At 40.9% G+C, this 20106-nt stretch overlaps 1 protein-coding gene across 1 annotated transcript in view; it reads left to right on the forward strand.

Moving 5' to 3' along the window:
• Positions 1-237: 237 nt before the first annotated feature.
• LOC137266078 (uncharacterized) overlaps positions 238-20106 on the forward strand; it is a 35907-nt gene continuing 16038 nt past the window's right edge. The window contains exons 1-12 of the mRNA XM_067801579.1: positions 238-353; positions 4293-4382; positions 10601-10654; positions 10856-11069; positions 12059-12215; positions 13049-13112; positions 14661-14766; positions 15284-15381; positions 16391-16505; positions 17468-17599; positions 18441-18550; positions 18750-18862. Coding sequence (XP_067657680.1) covers positions 282-353; positions 4293-4382; positions 10601-10654; positions 10856-11069; positions 12059-12215; positions 13049-13112; positions 14661-14766; positions 15284-15381; positions 16391-16505; positions 17468-17599; positions 18441-18550; positions 18750-18862 — 1325 coding nt within the window. The 5' untranslated portion in view covers positions 238-281. The remainder of the gene's footprint in view (positions 354-4292; positions 4383-10600; positions 10655-10855; positions 11070-12058; positions 12216-13048; positions 13113-14660; positions 14767-15283; positions 15382-16390; positions 16506-17467; positions 17600-18440; positions 18551-18749; positions 18863-20106) is intronic.

A 20106-nucleotide genomic window follows, 5' to 3' on the forward strand; every position in this document is an offset into this window, starting at 1 on the left:
GAATACAAAGCACGACAGAGATGTGTAAAGTATGTACCAAGAGAAACTTTATAACAAGTATCAAGAGTCAGTGAAGCTGTGGTACAAATCTGACAAATAAAGCGACAAAGCGCTTTGCACAAACCTCTGACAAGAGAGGATGTGATTCTGACTATATCATAAGTCATCGATCGCACCCTACGCACGCATCAGTCCGCAAAGTGTATTGGCTGATTGATTGTTCAACACCTTGTTCCCTTGACAAAACGGTTTCATATTGCCTTTTCTCTAGCAGCGGCAAGATGTGGTTGAGCCTGGCTCTGATAGCTAGCGGTATTCTCCTGGCGAAATGCGACGAAGTGAAAGTCCAACCGGTGAGTCTAGTCATGACAGCGTTCACTAATGACTGTGAAAAAATAAATAGATATTTAAAACAAAAATGATGAAGTCGACTGGGAAACTTGCATGTAGCTGTGAAAGTGATCTTTTTCTTACGGTTGGGATTGAAATGGGCAGGTGGGGGCGGCTTTAGTTTAAAATTGTGGGTACAAAATATTGTTCTCCTTCTACACCTGCAAAGAATATATGTTTGGTCTGAAGTCCAGTTGTATTTGTTTAAGGATAGTCTTGCGACGACCTGTTTTATATCGCTGGCAATGTTTCTCAGTTTAATCAGGACCCCTAAGTAACTGAAGGAATTACGGCAAATTTGAAGGAATTGCATCTCAAATTTAAACAAACGCAGCCCTCTCGCGAAACAATTGCAGCGACATCGGTAGTTTAGCGGTAATAACATAAACACAACGCCTCTACCGGAAACAATGTCGGTAATACTTAAAACACGCTCCGCCATCTTCGGAGATTTCTCGGCTCCGTTCCGTGATTTGTCGGTAGAGTCCTGAAACACACATGAAAAAACATGGCGTCACTGGAAGGAGCACCCGTCTCTTTTAGTTTTGTTTTTATCTTCTACGGTGTTCATTTTCATAATTATCCATCTCTGACCACCCGTGTTGAATGCGTTTAGGTATGAGGTGTTGTCGGATCTATAGAATACTTTGTTAAGGAAAGGAGCGTCATACGCCATGCTCCCGGGGAGGTTGTTTGCATCTGAACATCGGAAGCATTGCTGCATTTGTTTCGCGAGAGGGCTGCGTTTGTTTAAGTTTGAGATGCAATTCCTTCAAATTTGCCGCAGTGCCTTCCACTTAGGGGTGATGGCGGTGTGTGTGTGTGTGTGTGTGTGTGTGTGTGTGTGTGTGTGTGTGTGTGTGTGTGTGTGTTAATAGTCAGACGAGACATCGTCCTGGTGGATTGACACACTTCCTCTTCAGATTCCTACGATGTTCACTCTTCATATTCTCACCTAGTTGCCTTGGCAGATGAGCCGAACACTGACCATTAATTGTCTGATCTTACTTTTGAGAGACAGTCCTCCAGCGGGATTCTGTTGGAGTTCTCTGCAACCCCTCAAACCCGGAGCCAATTTACAGGTCAAAACCACAGACAGTCCCTTTTAATGTCCGCACTGCATTAACTGGATCGTGTTCAGGATGAACCCAAGGCTTCGACAAAACCTGCTGGGTCAGTTCAGTTCATGGAGCGTTTGTAAATCGGACCGAGACTCCTTGAACCCGAGCGTTCATGTCCAACTGATTCCAAAGAACCGTCCCAACTCTATCATGAGAGGATAAAACGTCTACATGTGTATATGTGGCAAATGGAGAAACATCCACAATAGCATCAATTATCTTATCAAAACTATTCCATAAGTAGCTGAAGGTCTTCCTGGTCTTGCAATCTTGCAATCTCCACGCAAAATCTCAACGCAAAAAATGATTAACAGTTATAGGACTGTGAAGAAAATATATTGAGCGGGTCGTTTCCTTCCAATTACAATGAGTATGCATAATGAGTGTCCAGTGCGACATCTTCGGATCACCTCTTCATCTTGACGATTTAAATCAGTAAAGGAATTGTATCCTATCAAAACATTCTATGGCATGAAGATTTGTTCCATCTACAATGCTTTGACCTATTACCAAACAGGAAGTTCCAAGTTAGTGTAAAATTAACGATAGCCCTTGATTTCACAAGAACTGATTTAACTTGGATCCGCCGTGGAATTTCCTCTGTTACAAATGTGACTGGGTCGCCTACCATCAGCATGCCATTGTAAGCTACATACAGGTTCAAACGTCATTTCAGAATTTTAGCAAAATGAATGGTCACATTGACTTTATGATTGTTTATTATCTGTAGGCAAGAGAAACTGTCTGCAAACATGAACGTTTAGTAGGTTTCAAAGATAATGAGATCGCCCAAGCGTCTGCTTGAAAGAGGGACCTCCGTCAGTTAATCGTTGTGATATAGTGTCACCATCAGTAACACCTGCAGCTGTCTCAATGCTTTGATCAGTCGAGATGACGAGGTAGAATAATTGTTAAGGCGTTCTCTCGTCATGCTGCATACCCGGATTTGATTCCCCATGGGTACAATGTTAGAAACATGTTTTGGGTGCTGGAATATGGAAAAAAGCGGCGTAAAACGTTACTCACATACTCAGTCTTTCATCGGTGTATAGAGTTATATTATCAAGAGACTGATGTTTAATTTCCAGAGAAGCTTGTTGTGACAAGGCGCGTGTTTCAATTTGTAATTCCACATTAACATGATGATTCATAAACTGCCAAGGAAACAATTGCAGAAAATAACCCTTTTCCCAAATAGTGTTAAGTAACAGACCTTACAGAGAAGATTCAGGGATATGCTTTCATAAGTGATAGTGGGCGCCGTATGACCCAGACGGCCTTGTATCATGAGTCTTGATGAAAGCCCCGCGTTGTTATTCAGCGCAAATCTTTCACTATAATCTACACAATTATGACCATTAAAGTCACCAACAAGCATGACAGACACTGGACTACTAGATTTGGTTCTTGACATTGACATGCAGAGCGCTGAGAAGGGTAGGTATATGATGAAGACAGCGTAATGCAACATAGAGAGTTAAGCACACTGCCATCGCTTGCAGTTGAAGGTTGGAATTCAAAGAAATCGAACTGTATAGTGGGCGATGTGTAAATCAAAGCCAGCAGATGTCTTACTATTTAAAACTTTTAACACAGAAAATATACATATTATAGTGGCCATGTTAGTATTTTCTTTCCAATATGGTTTAACATGGGAATTTGCGCTTAAACTTTGGCAATTCCACTGAATTAATGGGTTTGGGTAACTCGATTAAGGAGGTGTAACTTCTAGATCTGGACGTGGATGTTATCGCGGATGATTTTTGTGCAGTAACATTGTCATGAGAGACTTGATTTCGCGTGTCTCAAAATGTTCCTGGCAGATCAGTCTCTAAATGTATTGATGTTGTTTACAAACTTTTCATTGTCTTTAAATGTATAATAATGCCCTGTTATGTTTGCTTTGTTTGCCGAGGCAACTGATTTTGCTTGTTTCTCTACATTTCTTCTCATTTCATCTTTTGAGACTCAATGATTATTTTCCCTGCAGTCAAACGAAAATAACAATGGTCCCTTTGACAGTTCAAGTAGTTTAATGACTGCGTGACTGTATCACCATCATGGTCAAGTCTCAATTCCGCCCATGTTCAAATTTCTGAAATTTGAGACAGCATGTAGGTCCATGGAGTTGGGCACGCCTGAGAATACATGCTACAAATGCAGAATTGTCTTTTTTCCATGATGCGTCCTTCAAATTCCTGATGGACGTGAGGAAGAAGAGACGGTAATAGAGGGTAGAGCCAGGGATTCACGTGACAGACGATTGTGCCAGTTCTGGGCATCCCCTGACAATGTGATGAACAGTCTCATTAGATCCAAAACAAGATTTAACTAAACAAAACATTGGCAGTTTGGAGTAGGTATTGAGTGGACCAGAGCAGCAAACACAAGCACCCGTGTCATTTTGCATGTTTCCCGTTTCAGACTGACTTCTTATAAGCGAAAAACTCTGCAGAGTTGCTGTTCAACATTCTGATTCGACGTTCATTTAAACATGTTTCCTCTAAATCTCATTGAAGGCTTTACGCCGATTTTACCAATATTCAAGCGAGAGACACCAGAATTTGGCCTCAGATATTGCGCCCATGTGTGGAATCGAAACAGGGTCTTCAGCGAGACGGGCGAGAGCTTTAAACAGTTAGGGTACCCCGTCGGCCCGATATTCTCTGAAATCTAATGTAAACGTGTATTACATCTACATGTATGATTCTCAATGAGATTGGTTTTATGGTGTTGATGTGTTTTGAAAATGTCCATATTCATTTTCTCTCTGTATTCCAGGTGCCGCTTACGATTCTAAAGGAGGCCACCCCTCCGAAGATGGAGCCTCATTTCATGTTAAACGGTGTTGATGATTCCTTCTTCAACCAGGTAAGATCACATTTATACAGAACACAAGCGTTGCTTCTTCCACGATCAAGGATACATTCGACCACACCGTCCCCACATTCACCCGAAAGCAATGCTGAAAGCTGAATCCATTTCAATTACGGCATAAGCAATGTTTCACAAAATACATTCATCAAAGTTAAGTAGGGAGTAATCAGAAAATAATCACTGGAATAATGCTTTCACACATAACTCATCGATTATTTCGGATTGTTTCAAATGTAAGGTTTGCAAGTTAAGAACCATTTAGATCTATCTTTGAAACATAGCCGGATTGATCTGAGCAGGATTGATCTGTCACTTTGAAACATAAGTCCCAACAAACACAAACAAACACTAGCATACACATAAACACACACACACACACACACACACACACACACACACACACACTAATTGCAATGTGTTGTGACTAGAACTGCTTGTATTAATTGTACGTCATTGCGAAACATTCCAGACGGGATGCTGTTCAGAATTTGAAACTTTTGGACCTTTGCGTGTTTCAGCCTAAAGCTACAGGTGTTAACTAGACTAGACACAATCAATTCCATGTAAGCTGTTGTAGCTCTTGAAAACCCAATCCAGAAACGTCACACGTGTTTCATTCACAAAATCAACAATGTAGCCTTATTGGCTGATACAAGAATTCATAAAATGCTGACCACTGACCAGTGCTTGCCACTGCATCACAGATGTATACTTCAGCATGTCACATAAATAAATAGGTTTCTTCCTTAGGATGTCTGTGGACATAATTCCTATGCAGGATCTAGAATTACGAACCGGCGTCATATCGGTTCTTATAACCAGCCTGAGAGAAAATGGCCCCCGTTATTGCCAGTGGTGGCGAGTGGTCCTGAGCTTAGTGCTCAGGTCACCATCAGTTGAAGTTAAGCACCATCGAGCTCGGAGAGTCCTTGGATGGGAGACCGTGTTTGGCAGTTTGACTCCTGAGACGTCGGTCCTGCAACACAACGAGGCATTTGGGAAACATGTGGTCACACCGTAGGCAAGTGAGTTTGTTCAGATTTGCATCTGTTCACCCAGCACAAAATGGGTACCCGTTGAGATAAAGTCCTGTGACTATAACCTTCTAGCGCCTAAGAGGCAGCTTGGGTTATTCGGGGTAATGATAATCAGATTCTGATTACAGCGTCCAGTGAGCAACTAGTCAGATGGATACTAGGCGCTATATAAGTGACTTGTTATCATTATTATTATATCATTATCACTGTGCACCCTGTGAGACCATGGTGAAGTCCAATCATCGGCAACCAATGTTATGTCTCTACGCAGCCCTTACACCAGCCATAGATGTACCTTTGACTTCAGTATTGTTCAATGTTAAAGTGAAGGCCCACAACATTTTCCTCGTCATACTGCGTAAATATTGTGTTTTGCTATGTAACACATACTGTCAGGAACACCATTATAGATTAAAGTTTCATGAAAACGCATGTCGTGTCCTGTCAAAAGTAATAATTAATATTCAAGGACGTTTAGGATAAACTATGTGGCGACACCTGAGCAGGATTGATCTGTCACTTCAGACACACATGTTAAAATCAACAATCAACATTTTGTAATTTGTGTGTATGTATCAGAAACTGAGGTTTTTCTCAGGTTCTGTTTCTCCGTTTGTTTATTTAACAAAGCAGCAGGAAAACTCCAAAAAAAAATACCGAAGACCTGTATGCTCAGGAATCGAAGAGACAAACCACTGATTGACATTATACTAATATGGCTACAAAACCCCTTGGAGTAATCAAAAGAAATCATTCATATCACAGTCATTTGTACTCACCCAACTATTATATGGGCATATGGTCATGATTCATGGCCAGTGACTATCAGATAAAAGATGGCCTTTACACAAAAACTGATTATTCCTTTTAAGAAACAAAGGTACACTGTACAAAATAATGAACTGCATCGGACACCATTTTCTTCTTGTACCCGAAATCATTGAATTGTTCAACATATAATGAATGATTGGATCTTTTTAAGATCCTGAATGTTATAATCCTGACCCTGCTATATCGGTCGCTGTATATATCATTAACTTTACAACATTTACATAAAACATGTAGAATAAACCGTAGGTGTTTCAGGGAGACAATAAAATTACCGTACAACTCTATCATAATAAAGAGTTTGGTGAAGACAGAGGACATCTTTCTGTATAGTATTCATGTGACAACAATATCAAAACCTGTCTTGTTATTATAACGGGTTAGAATTCAAATAGAACTTTAGAGCTAAAGCACCTTTCATAAAATCCTTTGAAGGCCTGTCATATCAAACAAATGGCATTGACGGAACTGTTTGTGTATTGATTTATGCTTGCACAAAATAAACTATTGACACGCGACAGCAAGCATAGATCAGGCATCAATATACATGTTTCCAGAACTGTATACAAACATTTTATGTCTGAAAATCACTCAATCTTATGCCCGAAAAATAGGACATTAGAAAAAGCACACCATTCTAATAGCCTTACATGCAGTCGACCTTACAAAATGCCAAGAGAAGATCATAGCATTTCATTGCTTCATGCATATACAGCAATGCCAAATGGATGGCATGTCAGAATAGAAGACGACGGCAGTCTTTCCAACAGAAGTACCGCCAACGGTAATGTAATGTTTCCGGCATTCAAAAGGCAACGTCCAGTGTTGACGAAGTTCTCAGTGTGATGGTTCTTTTCGGTCAGGTGGTGAGAGGCATTGACACTATTACTTCACTGGAAAGACTTATATACCTACTGTTATCGACACACAAAGAGTGCAGGTCAGTTCCCGACTACATATGTTAGTCAGACTTTCCCGTTCACAAACTTTGAGGTGCAACTCAACATTCTCATTTTACCAATATTTCAAACAGGGTCATACGACTTTTCTCAGAATTTGTTGAATCAAGGGCACATCCAATATCTCAGTGGAACATTGAAAGATATCCAAGAAGACTCTCTCTTTGATGGATCAAGGACACATCCAATATCGCATTGGAACACTGAGAGGTATAATGGAAGACTCTCTCTTTGTTGGATCAAGGACACATCCAGTGTCTCACTAGTACTGGTACACTGGAAGTTATGCAGGAGGCCATGTGGTGAACATTTCTAAATTTGTGAATCAGTGTCAAACATAGTGTACGATGAAATTGCCTATTTTGATTTCGATTCTTTTTCATGTGAACAATTGACTAGCCTTCACGTGTGTTTAGGCCGGGTGCGACTGGTGTGGGAAGGAAAAGCTTACTGCCTTATCCCGAAGGTCTGCTGTCGTCACTATAATTCATAAACACATGTTCATGATGTAGTCGGAATTGTGCAGTCGACTCTGATTATAACAATATTTAATATTCAACAAAAATGTGGAGAGGCTTTTGGCCGTTTATTATTTATAGCATACTTGGGGAAAGAAATGTAAACCTTTGAAGCGAGGTGCACAAAAACGGCACATCTGTCTACATACCATTCCACACACTGTGAATTCTAACGCATGGTAAATAAACTCTTCAGAAAGAAACAAAAGGGCAATATTGGAGACAGATTTTGAGCAAGTTTATTCCGGGTAGTTCTTCATAATATTTGTTAAACGTTCCAAACATCCAAAGTCTGCAAAGGTGAATCCACGGTAACTAGGTGAAGTTTAATGTCACTCAACGACAAAAACGAGAATGGCCCCTGTGAGCATCGATAACTGCTTGGCATCTCCTGCCCATGGAAGCGATGAGATGATGAATCACATCCCGTGGTCTGCTATTCACTCAGCCTGCAAACCCGCTGCAAGCTGAGGTTAAGTCTGCGGTTAAGACTGTCGACGTCGCAGACGTCGGTCCAACTCGTCTCAAACATGTTCAATGGGGTTTAAATCGGGTGATCTGGAGGGGGTCAAGGGAAGAGCGTCGATGTTGTGGTTTCTCAGGAAGGCAGTAGTCAGTCGAGCTGTGCGAGGACGGGCGTTGTCCTGCTTAAAAAACGGCGTTGACATTCACCATGATGGGTTGCACATGGGGCTAAAGAATCTTGTCGACGTTTCGCTGAACCGTAAGAATGTGCACAAGGCTTGCTCTTGCATTGAAGCCTTGTAAGCCCACATCATGACACTATCATATCCAAATCTGACAACTTCTGCACACAGTTTGTTGCAAATCACGCCGACGATAAACACGGGGCCTTCCTTCCTGCCTACGAAGCATAAAATATGATTCATTGTTGAACAAAACTTGCCTCCATCGCAGATGAAGCCATACCTGACGTGCCCGAGTCCACTGCGGCCGTGCTTGACGATGTTGCTGGGTGAAGGTGACGCCTCTTACCGGACGTCGAGGTCGGATTCCTGCATCTCGTAGACGGTTGCGTACGTACTTTCTGAGCGAAAGTCCTATGCAGCCCTGATATGGTTGAGGCAGTAGACGTCGCAGTGGTGGCCCTATCCCGAACGTGACGTACCCGTATGTAACGATCTTGTGTGGGCGTGGTCACACGAGGTCAGCCGGATCTGGGTTGATCCATGTTGTAGGTGACGATTCCACTGCCTTGTGATGGTGCTTGGGCGGACATTCAAAGTTCTGGCGACATCTGATCGAGATTCACCTGCTTCCAAGCGACCAATGGTGTTCTTGCGTTGATTCAGTCTGGGCATCACTTAATTAGCTTGGTGGCTTAACACTGAGCCATGTAAACCAAAAACCTGTCACCTTTGTAGAGATTCTGCTCATGTTGCTGAACACGAAGATCTCTCAAACAACTTTATTGGAAACGACTGAGATTTGTCGAAAAATTCTACGTTTTCTTCAGTTTTCAAAGTGGACAACTTTTATTGTCATTTTCTCTGACAATCAGTGCCTAAATATGTGTAACGTCACATACTATGAGCTAGTGATGTTATTACATATATTTCTCTTTGAAATAAAAATGATATCCCGTTTTCGTTTCTGTTTTGAAGAGTATATATGATGTTGTTTCCAAAACTATGTGAACAATTTTATTTCAAATAAATAAATATTTCAATAAAATAGGAAAACTTGTTTATCTAAATGCCTCAAGGTAATGTGTTGTAAAAACAAGTGGTTTGTGCTAAACGTAACGTACAATTGCACAAGTGAAATACACTAAGTCAGTATGTTGAAGTTGGTGTTGTATGGTATGTCTAGGCGAGGAAAAATGACAATGATTTGCGAGCTTCCGGAAAAGAAAACGTTACTTGTTTACACATATGTATGCGATTCAATATTTTCCAGTCACTGTCATTGTTGCAAGCTGTTGATAGTTTTAACGCCCTTCAGTCATATTACTGCTTGTCTGGGCAGGACTATTGACGGAGAACACATGGCGTTTGTAAAGTATACACCTCTGATGCGGTCTTTCGTTAGCTGTAGCAGAATCAATGCTAATGTTTTAACACATGTGGACACGTAAGGTCATTCGTTACAGGGTGCCCGTCAGACCTTTCAAAGAAGAACCATGGACAGTGGCATTTTCACAATGTATAACATCTATTACGTCACTTGCTACAAGGACTAATCAGGGGCAATATAGAGTAAAGAGTAGTAAGCAATAGAGAATACAGTCACGTTAATTCCTCGAAGGAGATTCCTCTGGACCTGAACAAATTTTTGTTGACATTAGTATGAATAGTTAACATAGTCGGTAATCAAATAAGGTATGACGACTGTCATACCTAGTTACACTATCCATTGTGTTCTTGAATTGATGTGAAGGTGTATTTCGACAGTGTTTCTAATAAGCTAATCACATCATTACTCAAACGTCGCATTAAAACAATAATAAATAAATTTGACAACCCTATCTTCACTGATAATGTATTCAAATAACATTTATCAACGTCTCGATTATGAAACAGATTCCACTGTTCAATTAAAGATCTGAGCATTAGCACACCCCTTCTCACACAATGTGCGCATTGTTTGTGTAATAATCAGTGGCTCCAATATTTTGAAATGGCAAAGAATCTATGCAATGAAAAACAGACCAATCAAATGTTTGTCTTTATGCGGCTAGGTACCAAAACGTACCATTTGTAACGCATCAGCATTCGAAGCTGAAAGAAAAAGAGTTCATTTGCACAAGGAATGCAAGTTCGTTGATGTCCCACAACTGACTGCATTTTTTCTCACTTCCGCTTCAAGACCATCAACACTAAAATTAACATATTACATTTGCTTCTCAGATAGACGATCTTCACAAAGGCCATAGTGAAGCTGAAGCTAAACTGGAACGAGAGGTATGTAGGTGGTCTTTGTAGCCCTCCAATCGGACATCGTCTCTAGAACTCGTGTCTTCTAGACTATCCTTCATCCATATAATTACTGAAGAAAACCGTTAGTACAAATAAACCATTAACAAGACATTACCATACACTAAACAGTGACATGATTAAGAAAGTTACACAATAATTATATATACTAATTCCATATGGATTTAGGAATTAAAGTCTTTCCTGGAACTCTACAAGTCTCGGGAAAAACAGAGGAAGAGCTATGAAAGGGTCAATAAACGTGAAAAGGTTGACCAGAGCCGGAGGACTAAACGCTCAGCAAGTCTTGAAGTTCACCGTGGCCTTACTAGACGGAAGCGATTCTTTGGCACATGGATGTTATGGGAAAAGGGAATTGTGCCTTATTCGTGGGGCAACGCAAGTAGGTATCTTGACATTCAAAAATATCCCCCTTATTTGTTTAATAAAACCTAATAGCAAAAGAAACGATGCGTCTCAGTTGATTTCAGCACATCTGCAGGCAATTATAAAGTTATCATGGCAGATAGTTCCTGTGCCGAGTTCGATATTTGATTGTCAGTTAGATGGTGATGTAGAGGAGACTGCCAGATGTCGTTCTAACAGTGGCTATAGAAGATACTGATGTGACCGACAATAGTGAAACATACAACCACAGCAAAAACTATTTAAGAACCGGTCTAAATTAGATTGGGAGTGCAGTTATAATATAATTTATATAGTTTCTTTGCTGATTTTCGTGCTTTTGCGCCCGTGAAAATCCGAGTTAGAACTGATCTTCAGTAGAGCATGATTGTCTTATGAGGCAACTAACGGGATCGGGTGGTCAAGCTTGCTGACTCGGTTGACATAGGTCATCGTGTAAGAAGTGGCCAAGCAAAACCCCTTTGAGCTGGTCTCTTACTGGGGTTCTGCACCGCCATCCAATGCTAATTCTCACACATCCTGCAGATTGAGATGTTTACACGTTAAACGGCCCTAATGCTTGAGTTCATCATCACTGTATTAAACCCCTATATTTGATTTCACTACATCTGTGTTCGTATACTTGGGTTCACCACCTTTCTGCTCAAAATCTGTATGTCGATGTCCTATACAAACACATGTGTTCATCGTACCTATTATGTACCTACATGCCAGGACCCGGATTCACGAAGCGTTCTTATCGATACGACCTATCGTAAGTTTACACTTTACTATAGGTTTACGAATGGCATAGTGCTACGAACAATATGTACACATGGCCCTAGGATTGGGATCAACAGCGCTACGACGTTCGTAAGCCTACGTCAAACTATAATTTTGCGACATGTCGTAACTTTACGAACACTTTGTGGATCGAGAATTCAGTGATAATGATAGCAACATAAGACACCCATGACAATGTTTCAGCGATCCAAGAGCAGATGTCTGCTAAGGCAGCTATGGACATTATTCACAAGTACACCTGTGTTCGGTTCGTTTTGAGTGATGGGTCGCCTGACTTCAACAGAAAACTAGGCCTTTCCCATACAACAACTCTGACCTTTCTCAAACAGGGGTCTTCAGGGTACGTTACTTCAGTTGAAATCTCATTGATTTATACATGTCACACAAGAGAAACAATATACAATATACCATTTAAAAATGTAGAGGATATTGGATTTACAAGATCGACAAAATGTAAATGATGAAACCAAAGAGAAAACAGATGACGAGGGGGTATTAGGGAAGATGTGACAATTTATTCCATTCGTTTAGAAATGTTTCACTTGTAAGGATATATATTACTTTTTCTCATACGCATTGAGTGAGTGAGTGAGTGAATTTGGTTTTACGCCGCTTTTAGCAATATTCCAGCGATATCACCTCCGGGGACACCAGAAAATGGACCTCACACATTGTACCCATGTGGGGAATCGAACCCGGGTCTTCGGCGTGACGAGCGAACGCTTTAACCACCCCACCACCCCTCACATTCATTGGCAATTGCTAGTGGTATGCTCGCAAAATGGACTATCCCCTACCTTTTTCGAATGGTATATATTGGAACGAACTCCAGAATACATCAGGCACATGTTTGATAGTATCGGGTGACATGTCCTTTACTAGTAAGTCAGTGGTAGTTCCTTTCCCAATGATAATGTTAGTATGTCGTGATTACCTTGGCCGTCGAGCGTCGGTATTTTTTCGTTCAACATGGAATTTGCTCAAGTGGATCATGACAGTAGTCGTCGTTCCTGTAACCGATGAACGTCAGTATGTCGCGTCAGTATGTCGTGTCAGTATATAAACTGAAGCAGGCACAAATATGGAAGCACATGTAGCCAAGAAAAAAAAAAACAGAATCATTTTGAGTTCTGCTATTGACAATTGTCAAATTATTGTCTAAATTATTTCCAGGTGCTGGTCACGTGTTGGAATGAAACAAACCAGAATACAGGAGATCAGTGCTTGCAGTGGAATGGTAAACTGACATTTACAGAACAGTCAAAGAGTTTTGAGGAAGTTTTGAATATATGTACCGATTGAATTCAATTTGTAACTAACATCCGAAATTTGAAACATTTCATCTCAAGCGAGTTAGTGCGTTAGTTTTACGCGGCACTCAGCAATATTCCGGCTATGTGGTACGTCATTAATCGAGTCTGGACCAGCCAATCCAGTGATCAACTGCTGGAGCATCGATCTACCCAAATGGGTTACCATGACATGAATGAGTCAAATCAGCGAGTCTGACTACCCGACAGTCGCCGCTTAATACATAAATGGGTTACTGAAGATCAGCTTAAGATGGATGGATAATCCGCAGGTACAAGTAAATTATTCTATATTAAAATGACTTGACACATGCCAAATTGCGTCGATCGATGCTCATGCTGTTGATCACTTGATTGTCTAATGCAGACTCGATTGTTGACAAAGTGCCATCATAAACCTGGTCTACTGCTAATTACAATTTTAATAACAAACAAAACTATCTATTTGGTGCGCTACCAGAGCGAACAGAAACGCTCGTAAAATATACGTAGCGAGGACTTCTTACCTGTCACTCAAATCAACCAGCTGTCTTCGACCTTGGAACTGTGATTGTTAAAAGCACATCTAATAACGCCCGATGCTGAGTTCTTCAGGTATCTGACTGAAATGAACACCATTCCACAAGCGAATATCATATGAAGGCAAGTTTACTCCAAAACAATGCTCATGTATAAAATATTTAAACTTTAAGGCACGAGGCTTGTAATAAGTAAATGAATGCCCCCTGGAGTGAATAGTGTTTTACGCCGTTGATTGTAGCAATGCTCGAACAAACACACACTCACTCACACACACACACACACACACACACACACACACACACACACACTCACACACACACACACACACACAGAGTAAAAGCTTTATAAATTGTAATGTCAAATATTATAGACAATATTATCCTTGAAGATCCTGGCTAGATTTGATCCTCAGTAACTCATGCTTGCCGTAAGAGGTGACTGACGGATCGCGTTGTCCAATTCGCTGACACATACCACCGTATATCCAGTTGCGTCGAAGACTATGCTTGTTGTAAGAGGCGACTAACGGGATCAGAGGGTCAGACTCGCTGCCTTGGTTGACACATGTCATCGGTTCCCAATTGCGCAGATCGATGCTCATGCTGTTGCTCACCGGAATGTCTGGTCCAAACTCGATTATTTACAGAACGCCTCCATATAGCTTGAATATTGCTGAGTGTGGCCTAAAACTAAAACTGCTTACTGGAATATTGATGAGAGCGGCGTAGAACTAACCTCACTCTTCCACTCGCTATAGACAATATTACACACAAAGAGCGAACCCCCAAAAGGACTTGACGAGAGAAAATCAGTCGCCTTAATTAGTCGGCTAAAATCCCACGTATTGAGAATTGAAACTTTGTTTTATTTCAAGTCGTAATGAAAGTTCAGGGCTCGGGAGGCTGAGAACAGAGCATTTCACATCCACCTAAGGCACTTCCTTGTGTTTTAAGCTGACGTCCCTCCATGAGATCTGCCACGCACTGGGCGGGTACCATGAACACGTCAGCTACAACCGAGACGGGAACGTCGAGACAAACACCCAAAATATAAAGAAAGGTAGGTGTTCTGCGTACCGTCTGTCAGATGTTTCGTGACATGTAACGGTGCTGGTAGTAAAAGGTGTCCAACAATGGTGTAAATGTTTCAAAGTTCAAGTTCTCTGTAACTCCCTGTACCATTCCAGCTTGGACTGCAAAACAAAAACTGCTGTCCTGAATGAAATTCCCTTAAGTTATCAACACTGCATTCATACAGTGAACAGGCACACACATCTTTGTTTATATTTCTTGATCTTATCTTATCTTATCTTATCTTATCTTATCTTATCTTATCTTATCTTATCTTATCTTATCTTATCTTTATATAGCGCACATATCCATAAAGTTATTGCTTGCTCAAGGTATTTGTTTTCGCTCGATCATTGTATGTCCGTCTCAGCGTCACATCGTATGATCAATCTCAACTCCCTGGGGACTATTGAATACAGATGTTGATTTCACTGTACTGAAGTAGATTTCAGATAAAGCGAGATAAATTTAAGTTGCAAGAAATTAATGTTATTCTATATTTCAAGGTGCTGAGAACAACTTCCAGAAGTTTAGCCCCGCTTACAAAAGCTTCTTCAACACAGATGTTTTCGATATCCAGTCGATTATGCACTATGAGCCCCACGTAAGTAGTTACGTTGTGAGTGGTCCATCATGCACTGACGATTCGTCTCAGAGTATTAACGTAAGTCAGTTACGTTGTGAGTGGTCCATCATGCACTGACGATTCGTCTCAGAGTATTAACGTAAGTCAGTTACGTTGTGAGTGGCCCATCATGCACTGACGATTCGTCTCAGAGTATTAACGTAAGTCAGTTACGTTGTGAGTGGTCCATCATGCACTGACGATTCGTCTCAGAGTATTAACGTAAGTCAGTTACGTTGTGAGTGGTCCATCATGCACTGACGATTCGTCTCAGAGTATTAACGTAAGTCAGTTACGTTGTGAGTGGTCCATCATGCACTGACGATTCGTCTCAGAGTATTAACGTAAGTCTGCTAAGATACTCGTACACTCCGTTAACGGACACTAATCACTTTGTGCTATGAGGCTCATACTCTCATTCATCCTCATATCAGACATTGATCTAAATCCTTTACCTCTGCCTCTATACCAGAAGCACAAAATCCTGAACATAATCCTCATCCTCATCCGCGTCCACATCTTTATCCTCGCCCACACCTGACTGTATTACCTTCATATCATCACTTATACCTCCCATGTCCACCATCAACAATGCCCTTTGTAGGAATGCCATACTAAGCATCACACTCACACCTCCGAAAACATCACTCCTATCATCATTTTCACCCTCAGTTTCGCCTCACCTGACCATCACCCACAACCTCAACCTCACCCCATTCCCACCCTCAACTTCACTCCCAACCCCAACCCCAACCCCAACCCCAACCCCAACCCCAAGCTCAAGCTCTCACTCTCGCTTAGCATCACCCCCAACCTAACCGTCAACCTCAATCTCAACCCCACACCTACATAATTTGGTGTATACAATCAGGCCCTTTGAACAGAAACAAACAAAACGTATATAAACAATGGTGTGCACTTTCTAAACCCATGGGTTGCCCATATAATATACCCTTGAGACCGGTAACAGCTAACACTATCTTTCTAGGACTTCTCCTCCAACGGTATGCCGACCCTGGACCCTTTGTACCGAGACTTCGCTGAGCCTGCTGATGACTACTGGCTTCTGATGAAGGAGGTCAGCAAAGTGTACAAGTGCATGGGTAAGAAGGAGTGTGGTGGTAGCCTACTGGTTAAGGCATTCACTCGTCACGCCGAAGACCCTACATGGATATAATATGTCGAACCGATTTCTTGCATCCCACGCCCTGATATTGCTGGAATAGTGATAAAGGTGGCGCAAAATAAACCAAACTCACCCACCTTGGTAATCCACGTCTACAGCAGTAAATCTAGCTGATGATGATAATAATGAAACAATTTTACCAGCTCAGTGATTGTTTTAGTTTAATGCTGTTGTAACGTCACGGCGTTTGTGATAGTTTTGCTAGTTTCTGTACAGTTATTTTCCTCTTTGGTGAGACCTAAACTTTAACTCACTCACTCGCCAACCAGTACGGTATGCTGACAACCAGTGAGGGCACTCAGCAATATTCCAGCTGTATTGTGGCGGTTTGTCATTTAAAATAATCGATCCCGGACCTCACAACCCAGTGATCAACAGCATGAGCACCGATATGGGATACGATGACATGCGTCAACCCTGTCATCGAGCCAATCCACCCAATACCGTCAGTTACCTCTTACTACAAGCATCGGTTAAAGAAGATACATTCTAACCCGGATCTTCACGTGCCTGCAACCATAATCAGAGTAAATCGGCGTCTGAACCAAGGATCTTAGGTTCCTGGCGTGTCCAAGGGAACCAACTCTACTCAGCGAAATCCAAAATGATTTGAAATGAAATATCATTCAATGCAAATAACAGTAGTAAAGAAAGGTACTAACATCAGTTACCTTAAGGTAACCACCATATAGCTGGAATATTGATGAAAGTACAGGAAGAATTAATCGATCCGTGATATTGGACATCTTTGCACGCCCATGAAGCTGATCAAAGTATCGATCTTTACAACCTTACATTCTTGTATTCGCTGTACTATAGAAATATTACTTGATACACCAGTGCTGACGTCCTGTGACCTGTGACCGTCTGCCCTTTCAGACATGAGGTGCTCTTCAGCCAAGCTGAACTGTTCTCACGAAGGATGGGCTGGGTACTATGATGACAAATGCCAGTGTGTCTGCCCAGCCGGACTGGACCCCACAACAAACTGCACAACTCTTAAAGCTGGAGGTAAGTCTCACAGTGGATAGGTCAGCGGTGAAATTGGAAAACTGTCGATTCTGACTGGTGGGTCAGAAGTTTCAAATCGACAGATTGGAGTTCATGGCATATCTCTTGGAATGTGATTAGCTGTTCCTGTGAATTTCGACCTTTACTGGTCTGTTCTCCCATATTCTTTTCTGTTTCGTTTTCTTGACATGCAGCCATATTGGCCACAGAGAGAAAAGAATCATGATAATATGAATAATTGTGTGTCTTATGACCAAATACAGAAGATACTACTACACATCTATGTTAAGACAATGGTACATATAGTAGTCAATCTCTTAGTGAAAACATTGTTTTAATATATATTAAAATATTTTAACATAATAATGTTCAATATATTTTATGCTAAATCTTGTAAACCGTATTTAATCAGTTTTTAGGTCTATTTTTTTTAAAAAATAGTCCTGTCATTTTAACGTTACAGTTTAATTCGAACTGTAATACTCAAGTTGATTCTAATCTGTCTATCGGAGTGTCTATCAGAGTCTATCGGAGTGTCTATCAGAGTCTATCGGAGTGTCTATCAGAGTCTATCGGAGTGTCTATCAGAGTCTATCGGAGTGTCTATCAGAGTCTATCGGAGTGTCTATCAGAGTCTATCGGAGTTCTTATGATATTACAATAGATGTAATCCTTATCAATGCCAAATTTGTTCTCGTCACGATATGGATGGAAACTTGCCAATATGACGTTCAGTATCAGCTCATCAAATAATAAATGATCCATTCGTTATAACGTCACCGTGCCAGCTGACTTCCTACATCTGAACAATATCTAATTAAGTATTCTTGTTAAACTTCAGACTGTGGAAGTATCATCGAACTATCACGCGAGAAGACTAGGGCAACATTTAAATCTCCAAGCTATAATTTGCCCGCACCACCCTCGTCAGTCTGTACTTGGATTATCAAGGTGAGAATTATTTGATATTTAACACGTTATCATCCATCATACGTCTTCCTTATTTATTATCTTTGTGCATTAAATTTATGCTCGGTGGTACATGTTGGAAGGAGGGAGTTTTTATATCCATGTCCCTAAAATCGATGTATGCTTGTATGGATGTAAGCATTTTCTCTGTGGAATAACAGTTTTGTATGATCTGCCTCAGTCACCTGGGATTGTAATGCTGAAAGTACAGGACATGTACCTGGAAGGAACTAGCGATAAGTGCCAAGCTCATATTCGAGTCCGACGAAATCTTCTTGGTCAGTCTGGCACAACGTGAGTACAGCGTCCAAAATAACCGTCGGCCCGAAGGCCCGGCGCCTGTGTTGGGCCGGCAGTTTCAAATATGTGCAAGAAATTGGGGCCTTCAGTAAATTATCTGTCTTTTTAAAACTTGAATTTTTACCTTTGTCTTTTGGGAATCATCCATAATTTATCATGTTACGACCCGCCAATCAGTGGTCGTGTAGAAACAGTGTGAAACTGTGTCCAGTGTAGTCAAGTGCACCTGTAGATTTCATTGCGGGCCTTAGATTTTAATGCTGCCAGTCGGCCCTGATGGCCAATTGGCAAATTAAAGTATTGCGAGCACTGCCGTGAGTACATAGCTGTTGACATGCTGAAATTGTGTACACACTTTTCTTGGGGATGTCAAAGACATAGTATTATGAACTGATACTGTATTTAACGGGTCCTAAACACTTTTCAACACTTTTCGGTGGAATCAAACTTTATCAAATTGCTCGAAATCCGCAGATGTGTATAAAATCAACGGTGTATAACGATTCATCGGATTCAGAGTTCTGTCTAAAGTATTTCACATTCGTGATCTCCAAAGTTGCCAAAACAAAAATAAAACGTCTAAATAGCTTCTTGCAGATACTAATTTTCATTGAATTTGCCAACTATTTGGATGATGACAACACTTTTCCTTGTAGTTTATCACGATTTCCGTTGGTTAATTCTGACTAGTTTTACTATTCACCATGTTGGGAGACTTGGGTTCCATTTATCCTAATACTTTTTCGAATGACTAGTAATTACATATTACAGGAGTCCATTACAGCATGGCTAAAGAGGGTATTCATACTGGATTTGTTGAAGGCTGGCACTAGTTTTCCGGCGTCGCTATGCTTATAACAGTAAATCCAAAATTCAGGTTCACATCAATGATATCCGTGTTAAATATATCGCCATTACAATAGTCATTATTGATTCTTTTATCAACCGTGAGTGGACTTGTTAGCCACGTTAGATATGTATTTTCTTGTCTTTTTAGTTATTACAAACATGAACACCAAACCAGGTATGCAGTGTCTGATTCGGATTCTTTAGCGTCTCATGTAATTCGTAATGTTCGGACACTTTACATTTGCAGGAAAACTTTGTTATTCAATACCCTTGTTTAATTGTCGAAGGCACTTATTATGTAACATTTCAAATTCTTGAAGACACACACTTGTTATATAACTCTTGTATAACCATTTAATTGTCGAAGACACTTTTGTGTAACCGTTTTA

Source organism: Haliotis asinina, chromosome 15, assembly GCF_037392515.1.
Source record: "Haliotis asinina isolate JCU_RB_2024 chromosome 15, JCU_Hal_asi_v2, whole genome shotgun sequence".
Taxonomy (NCBI): Eukaryota; Metazoa; Mollusca; class Gastropoda; order Lepetellida; family Haliotidae; genus Haliotis; species Haliotis asinina.